The sequence below is a fragment of the Martes martes genome (assembly GCF_963455335.1).
Source record: "Martes martes genome assembly, chromosome: 7".
Lineage (NCBI taxonomy): Eukaryota > Metazoa > Chordata > Mammalia > Carnivora > Mustelidae > Martes > Martes martes.
In genome coordinates, this window is record NC_137894.1 from 42,745,161 (window position 1) to 42,754,613 (window position 9,453).

At 40.8% G+C, this 9,453-nt stretch overlaps 1 protein-coding gene across 1 annotated transcript; it reads left to right on the plus strand.

Moving 5' to 3' along the window:
- Positions 1–311: 311 nt before the first annotated feature.
- Positions 312–2,185, plus strand: LOC308345915 (sorting nexin-1-like; the record flags this gene model as incomplete). Its single annotated transcript, XM_080808479.1, is given in 2 exon segments — positions 312–1,748; positions 1,750–2,185. Coding segments are annotated over 2 exon segments (1,566 nt in total). The 3' UTR covers positions 1,879–2,185.
- Positions 2,186–9,453: the final 7,268 nt, after the last annotated feature.

Below are 9,453 nucleotides of genomic sequence, written 5' to 3' on the forward strand. Positions count from 1 at the left end.
TGCCCAGAGAAGATCCACGGTGACACAGCCAGTGAAGGGGGAGGCCAGGGAATTGTAGCCATGTGCATAGGACCACAAAACTTCTACTAGGCTTGAGTACCCAAGAGGTGAGCTGAATTGGGGTATATAGAGAAAAAAAGAGAAGGGGAGCCTTGGAAAAGGAAGTAAGTTTGAGGTCCAAGAGAAGTAAAATGTGTTCTGGAAACACTGCTTCTTAGGTCCCCAGTGGTGCCTGGGGGGAAGCTTCAGTGATCATATTGCCACCTCCTGAGAACTTTGCCTTGCTGACACCTTAGCACCTAAGGAGGAAGATGGCATCGGGTGGTGGTGGCTGTAGCGCCTCGGAAAGATTCCCTCCGCCTTTCCCAGGCCTGGAGCCGGAGTCGGAGGGGGTGGCCGGAGGGTCAGAACCCGAGGCTGGGGACAGCGACACCGAGGGGGAGGATATTTTCACCGGCTCCACGGCGGCCAGTAAGCCCCAGTCTCCAAAGAGAATCGCTTCCCTTCCCATCAACAATCGCTCCAAAGAAAATGGGATCCATGAGGAACAAGACCAAGAGCCCCAGGATCTCTTTGCAGATGCCACAGTAGAGCTCTCCCTGGACAGCACACAAAATAATCAGAAGAAGGTGCCAGCCAAAACGCTCATTTCTCTTCCTCCACAGGAAGCTATAAATTCTTCTAAATCCCAGCCAAGCTATGAAGAGCTAGAGGAAGAAGAACAGGAAGACCAATTTGATTTGACAGTTGGTATAGCTGATCCTGAAAAGCTAGGGGATGGTATGAATGCCTATGTAGCCTACAAAGTTACAACACAGACAAGCTCACCAATGTTCAGGAGTAAACAGTTTGCAGTGAAAAGAAGATTTAGTGACTTTCTGGGTCTTTATAAGAAGCTTTCAGAGAAACATTCTCAGAATGGCTTTATTGTCCCTCCTCCACCCGAGAAAAGCCTAATAGGCATGACAAAAGTAAAAGTTGGGAAGGAAGATTCTTCTTCTGCAGAATTTCTTGAAAAATGGAGGTCCGCTCTAGAAAGGTACCTTCAGAGGATTGTGAATCATCCTACCATGTTACAGGACCCTGATGTCAGGGAGTTCTTGGAAAAAGAAGAGCTGCCACGCGCGGTGGGTACCCAGACATTGAGTGGCGCTGGTCTCCTCAAGATGTTCAACAAAGCCACAGATGCCGTCAGTAAAATGACCATCAAGATGAATGAATCAGACATTTGGTTTGAGGAGAAGCTCCAGGAAGTAGAGTGTGAAGAGCAGCGCTTACGGAAACTGCATGCTGTTGTAGAAACTCTAGTCAACCATAGGAAAGAGCTAGCGCTGAACACAGCCCAGTTTGCAAAGAGTCTAGCCATGCTTGGGAGCTCTGAGGACAACACAGCATTGTCGTGGACACTCTCCCAGCTGGCTGAGGTGGAAGAAAAAATTGAGCAGCTCCACCAGGAACAGGCCAACAATGACTTCTTCCTCCTTGCTGAGCTCCTGAGTGACTACATTCATCTCCTGGCCATTATCCGTGCTGCTTTCGACCAGCGCATGAAGACCTGGCAGCGCTGGCAGGACGCTCAAGCTACGCTGCAGAAGAAGCGGGAGGCTGAGGCTCGGCTGCTTTGGGCCAACAAGCCTGACAAACTGCAGCAGGCCAAGGACGAGATCTTAGAGTGGGAGTCTCATGTGACTCAGTATGAAAGGGACTTTGAAAGGATTTCAACTGTGGTCCGAAAAGAAGTGATAATGGTTTGAGAAAGAGAAATCCAAGGACTTCAAAAACCATGTGATCAAGTACCTTGAGACACTCCTGTCCTCACAGCAGCAGCTGGCAAAGTACTGGGAAGCCTTCCTTCCTGAGGCAAAGGCCATCTCCTAATGGACCAAGGACATCAAAACCCACCTGCCTGACGCTGCCTTTTTATACACTGTCCTCCACCTCTGCTGGACTCCAATGATGCATCCTGCCTAGCCTGGACTTCACCCTTTCCTCCCTGCCCCCACGACCAACCTGTCCCCATTCTAACCGTTACTTCATTTAGCTTCCATATATATTTTCTTACCTGAGAGAATAGTTTCTTGCTTTAAGCAGAAGACCCACACTAGGTGGTGGAGTTAGGGGATAGGGGTGGAGTATTGATATAAATATATAAATACAAATGTATATTTTTCAGGATGTGGTTAGGAACTGGGAATAACGTTTTCTGTTACTCCTGATGGTGCCATGAAAAGATTATGTAATAAAATATTTTAAAATCAGAAAAAAAATTTTAGAATGCAGATATCACTGTGCCTTGCAACAATTAGAAAAGAACAACAACAAAAAAGAACAGAACTGCTCTTCCTATGTCAGCAGTCAGGATTTATTCACTCGTAATATCACACTGCCCTTGGATAACCCTATTTTTCCATCTTTTAAAGACATTTTACTGCATGATTAACTGTGTAATCATCAGCAGGGTGGAAGTATGAGCTGTTCTGAAAAGTAGATAAACCCAAGCTTTAAGCTTAAGAAAAATGACTAGATTTGAGTCAAGACAGATTCCTTCTTATTTTATGCAGCCCATTTCTCTGAGCTTGAAATTAAAGCTTGAGTTCCTTTACTGGACAAAGGTCCTGAAATTTGGCAAGTGTTTACCACCCTTAAATATTTATTTATTTATTTATCATGTTTCAAGATTTTATTTTTTAGTAATCTCTACACCCATCATGGGGCTTGAACTTACAACCCTGAGATCAAGAGTCGCTTGCTCCACCAACTGAGCCAGCCAGGCACCCCTCCATTCTTAAAGGCTTAAAACACTTTCCAACTAAAGAAGAAAATAAGTCCATGAACAATAATAAGATTTTAAACTACAAGATTACTTAGAAAAAGATTGCTTGATGTCCTCATTTTACAGATGATAAAAGGAAGATCAAAGAGTGAAAAGATTGGGGTGCCTGGGTGGCTCAGTGGGTTAAGCCTCTGCCTTCAGCTCAGGTCATGATCTTAGGGTCCTGGGATCAAGCCCCGCATCGGGCTCTCTGCTCAGCAGGGAGCCTGCATCGCCTGCTTCCCTCTCTCTCTCTCTCTCTGCCTGCCTCTCCACCTACTTGTGATCTCTGTCAAATAAATAAATAAAATCTTTCAAAAAAAAAAAAAAAAGGAGTGGAAAGATTTTCCAGGGTCACATTGCCAGTTAGCAACACTTCCTGACTCCTGAACTAGAGTACTTTCTGTTTTCATATGCCATAAAACTAACTACATTGATGAACTATGAATTTTTGTGTTACTAAAAAACATTTTGAAAAATTATCACCATCAAAACACAACCATTGTCTTGCGGCTCTGATCTATTTTTGTCTTTATCCACTATTTTCCAGTCTTTGTAAGTATACCTAGATTTATATGGTTCCAAGAACAGTCTTTATATAAACATACCACTTTTTTCCTCTTCTGAATTTATTATTATAATTTAAGAGATATTATGTTACTGCTAGTCTTTCGTATGATAGCCCTTGAAGTAGATATGTAATAATTGTTATAACTATTTCCCTATTGTAATTTTTCATTCTTCCCAATTATTATTATTTTTCTTCTTTTGATTTTTTTTTCTTAGAATAAATTTCAAGTGAAGAAATTTCAGGATCAAAGATATGAACATTATTATGGCTCCTAATGTACATTGATATATTGCCCTCTCTGGTTAGTTATATTTTCTTTTACAAAGTAATATGGGGAAAGAAAGGACTCTTGGGGGAGGAAGAGAAAAATCCTAAATTAAATAGGGTTTTGACTAAAGAGCTGAACCTGTCTGTAGAAGGCACAGTGTTCCCAGAGATAACACTGCAAGTGAAAAGCAATGAGGATGGTTTGCTTGCTATGGTAAGTGCAACTATTATTGTTATGTATTAATGGAAATTTGGGAGTCTTTCTGGAAGGGTTTGCTGATCTGGGCATTTTCTGAGCAAGGGCCTCCTTCCTGTCCAATCTTCTCTCCCAGGTCAGAGTCTACAATAATAGCCTCTGAAAAACAAAAATGCCATTTGGGTATTGGAGTTAAAAAGAACCTACTGCCTTTAATTACTGTTTTGTTAAGTGCCTATTTAAATGCTTGGAGAAAGAACCAGAAAGAAGAATTTTAGCTCTGAAGCATCCAATTCAGTCTTAAATAATTTGCATGAGAATAAATTAATCTGATGCAGATACATTTTTAAACTTATGCTTTTTAAATCTAATTTTCATTAGGAAGGTGATTGATGTATTTTTCCATTGCCGTGTTTAACTAGGAAGGTTTCCTGCAATTACTGATTCTTTCCCTTTGTATTACTGGTGTCGACTTTGGCAAGTGGTGAGGGAGGGTAGGTACTCTAAGAGATTTGGGAGATCCTTTGTGGAACTTCGTGTAGAAGGAAAAGAGGCTGAAAACTACAAATCCGACCTGAAATGTCCAGTGATTCACAATCATGAATCAAGCTGCCACCTCAGAAAGGCCCCGCAGCATTAAATTACAGTGTCAACAGTAATCCTGGACATGCTCTGACTTCCAAATACCTGAGTCAACTCAGCCATGAGAAGAGTAGTCACAGGTGTTTGCTGAGTGCCCAGCATGAGCTCTGTAACCGTGGCAGGCACCCTTGGGGATATTAACAATGCAGCGTTGTAGTGATACCGAAAGAAGAATGATGGCAAGGAGTAGAGGACACAGGTCCTAGTTCTGACTCTGTATTCTATGAGCAAGTTACTCCTTCTCTGGACCTTAACCTCATCGTTTGGTAAAATGAGAAGGTTGGAGTAGATCCAGGCTAGCAAGTTAGCATTATCTCAGATGTAAGATCCACGGAATTTATAGAGGCTGCCCCGAGTGCTATGGTGAAAAGAATTCTAAGACTGCATGGGATAGTCTTCAATGTTAATGAAGACAAGCTTCTTGCCTTCTGTAACTTTAAATCTGGAGTAATAAGACCTACAATCAGAAATTACAGTGAATAAATCAAGATGGTATGATTTGTATGGTACAGATAAGAAATATGAAAATCCAGAGAAGAGGAAGATCAGTAAAGACTTGGGTAGTCAAAACAATATTCTCAAAAAAAAACAAAAAAAAGAACACTTGAGCTGGGTCTTGAAGAAAAAGGCATGATAATAGTCCTTTTTTTTTTTTTTTGTATTTTAGTTTTCTGAGAGAGAGAGCAAGAGAGCATGCGTGTGCACATGTGGGGCAGAGGGAGATGGAGAGAGAGAGAGTCTTAAGAATGCTCAGCAAGGAGCCCAATATAGGGCTTACTTTTACAACCCTGAGATCATGACCTGAGCAGCAATCCAGAGTCAAATGCTTAACCAACTGAGCCACCCAGGCGCCCCTGATAGTAATAATTAAAATACTAAAAACAATCTTAAAAATATTTATGATTATGAAGTGCTTTAGAATTTAAATACCACTTTGGCATATATTCTTACAAGTTGAGAGGATTTCAAGTGTTTTATATTTTCAGGATATTTTACAATTTACAATTTTCATAATCATTGTAACATTAATCTTTACAATAATCTTAATGGTAGGTATCATTAGCCATGTCTTACAAATGAGCAGTCTAAAGTTCATTAACTTTTTCAAGAAATATCACAAAGTCAATAAGACCTACAATCTTAGGCATAGTGGGAAATAGATCCAGAGTCCACACTTACACCTAAGGGAGGTTTATCAGTTAGGGTTGAACATAAAAAGAAAGTTCCCATTAATTTAGGAAAAGAATGATTGTTACATAAGGATGGTAAAAAGGCACCAAAATGGTTTTAAACCGGTTTAATCAATCAATAACTTGCTCCAGGGAAAATGCTTTTGCAAGCCAATCAGTATCAATCCTCACTTCTAAAGGTGGGCCAGTCGGGGATGGACTCACTTCTGTAACCATGCCTCCGAATGACAGCCGACCGACAACACTCTCAGATAAGTAACGAAGCATCTACAGATAAGACCAACACATTTTCCCTCTGAAGACCCTTCAAACCCTGAAATCCGTGCTTCCCTGAAACCCTGTATCATATTAGCAGATTTCTCTGTTCAAAGAGAATGTGCTGATCAACATAGCTCTCTCTCCTTTAGTAAGCAATAAATTAAACTTTTTTTTTTAACAAATTGAGTGGGAGCTCTCATGATCTTTTAACACTTTTGGAGGTTCCACTAGGATTGATTTGAAGACTGGTTTGGCAGCATTCCAGGGAATATTGGACCAACACTTATACTCACTGGGCCCCCTGTACTCCAACTCCATTTGTCTTTCAAAATCTCTTGCCAGATGAGTTGGCCTCAGCAACAATCACCCACTGTTTTTCTCCTAAGTACTTAGCTAGTTATGAATTATTATTACTTTCTCCTTCTTATACTAGCACCCACCGGTATAACATTCTTAATCCAACAACACCATATTCTATAGTCAATAGAGAGGTTTTCCATGATTATGTTTCTATAATTCCAGAAGTCTTCACATCCAGAAAAAAACCTCTGTGCATTTGGACTTTTTTTCCCAACTGGGTGGTAGCCCATACCATAGCTAGCACTTTGTGCTGTACCTGGATGAATGCTATGGGTGAATAAAGCAATCTATGTCAAAACTAGAAGTAATTACACATGACTCTCTGAGATAGACATAGGGAGACATTTGGACTTGCTTTCTTACTTGGGCCTAGAAAATCCTGGTCATTCTGTATTGTCTTCTCATTTCATTTTATATCCTACTTACAGTTATACTCATTTGTCTTATAGTTGTTCAGTGTTTGTTTTCCAGAGTCTTACATGCTACCGAGAAGCCATTGTTTTGGCGGATCATTCAATAGATCATTTTATGTTGAAAATAGATGCAGTCACACTGATCAGTGTGCAACCCGAAAACCAGAAGTCTACAAATGAGACCACATCTTTTAGGAAAATCAGTGAGAGTGGCAAAGATCTGGACATACCTTGATGATCTCTCTTGTAGCTTCAGCTAAATGAGGACCAAAAGGGAGAAACCGTGGGAAATTGTGGGAAATTCCCACAATTAAAGACCTAAATGTGAGACATGAAACCCTAAAATCCTAGAAAAGAGCACAGGCAGTAATTTCTCAGACATTAGTCATAGCAAAATTTTTCTAGATATGTCTCCCCAGGCAAGGGAAATAAAAGCCAAAATAAACTATTCATACTCTGCCAAAATAAAAAGCGTTTGTCCTGTGAAAATAACCATTGACAAAACAGAAAGGCAACCTACAGAATGGGAGAAGATGTTTGCAAATGACATGTATAACAAAGAGTTAATATCCAAAATATAGAAAGAACTTCTACAACTCAACACCAAAAAAATCAAATAATCCAATTAAAAATTGGGCAGAAGACATGAACAGACATTTCTCCAAAGAACACATCCAGATGGTCAACAGACACATGAAAAGATGCTCAACATCACTAATCATTAGGGAAATGTAAATCAAAACCACAATGAGATATCACCTTACATGTGTCAGAATGGCTAAAATAAAAAAACACAAGAAATGAGAAGTGTTGATAAGGATGTGGAAAAAAAACACTTGTGCGCTGTTGGTGGAAATGCAAACTGGTGCACCCACTGTGGAAAATAGCATGGAGGCTCCTCAAAAATTTAAAAATAGAATTACCATATGATCCAGTATTTCCACTAGTGGGTATTTACCCAAAGAATACAAAAACACTAATTCAAAAAGATATATGTGCCCTAATATTTATTGCAGCATTATCAACCAAGATGTGGAAGCAACCCAAGCGTCCATCAACAGATGAATGGATAAAGAAGCTGTGGTGTATATATATGGTATTATGTTTATTATTATGTATAATATATATATAATATTACTCAGCTATAAAAAAGAGTGAAATCATACCATTATGCAACATGGATGGCTCTAGAGGGTATAATGGTAAGTGAAATAAGTCAGTCAGAGAAAGACAAATACCATATGATTTCACTCATGTGGAATTTAAGAAACAAAATAAAATACAAAACAGACAAAAGAAGAAAAACACAACAGACTCAAATATAGAGAGCAAACGGGTGGCTGCTAGAGGGGAGGTGGGGGGGGATGGGTAAAATAGGTGAAGGGGATTAAGAGTGAACTTATTGTGATGAGCACTGAGTAATAGACGTGTTGAATCACTATTTTATAGACTTGAAGCTCATATAACACTCTATGTTAACCACACTGGAATTTAAAAAATTACAGTAATTTAAAAATTTTGAATTACGGAAACTATTTCCACAAACGTGAGAAAGAATTGATTGTCCTGTGGCCTGGTAACAAGAAGGCACCAAAACTGGTTTCAAACCCATGTAATTGATCAACAGCTTGCCTTATCAATCAGGCTTGTGCAAGCCAACCAATTAGTGTCGGCCCTCACTTCTGAAGGTCAGCTGGTCAGAGATGGACTCACTTCCATCACCATGACTCTGAGTTAACCAATCAGCAGCAGCCTCAGCCGAGTGACCAAACTTCTGCAGGTCATGGCGACAAGAGTTTTGCCTCTGAAAGTCCTCCTATTTCTCAACTTCATGCTCCCCTAAGCCCCTATATGATATTAGTAGATTTCTCTGCTTAAAGAGAATGTGCCTGCCTGACATACATGTCCTCCCTTCGTGTAGGAGGCAATAAATTCAGCTTTGTTTTATTCATTTCAGATTTCAGTGGGTGGGTGGTCACCTCACCCTCTGACCCGTCACGAAAACAGAAACCTCTCTGGTATTTCGAACAAAGGTAAGATAATACAGGGAATTGCTCGCCCAGGGTGAGAAGGATCGTGAAAACAAAAAAGGAACGGCAAAGAGGCCAGAGATTCGTAACTCTAGATGAGGTAAAGTTTCTGAACCATCGGTTAAATGAAAGTATGTATTTAACTCATGACAACCCCTCTTCCAGGCCCTGGGAGGCAACAAGGAACAACACACATGAGATCCCAGCTTTCACGGGGTCTACATTCCAGATAGGGCTGAAGACAGTCAATGAGTTTAAAGCAATAGATAATCAAGGTACAGGAAGGGACATAATTTAAAGATGATGGAATGGAGATGGGATAGATTGGGAAAGTCTGTTTTAGATGACGGTGATGATGCTGACGCAGCCCAGGCCAGCCCAGCTGGGCCTGGCATCCTAGAAGCCTTGACTGCTAGAAGCCTTGACCCCTCATCCTAGAATGACTACCATTACAATGTTGTGTCCCCAGCATTACTAGCTAAACTTTTGGGGAATTTTCTCTTTTTTTCTTGAAAGTTGGAAACAAGGGGCACCTGGGTGGTTTGGTCAGTTCAGCCTCTGACTCTTGATTTCGTCTCAGGTCCTGATCTCAGGGTCATGAGACCAAGCCCCTCATTGGGCTCCACACTGGGGGGGTGGAGCCTGCTTATGATTCTCTCTCCTTCTTCCTCTGCCTCTGCCCCTCCCCCAGCTCACGTGCTCTCTCTCTCCCTC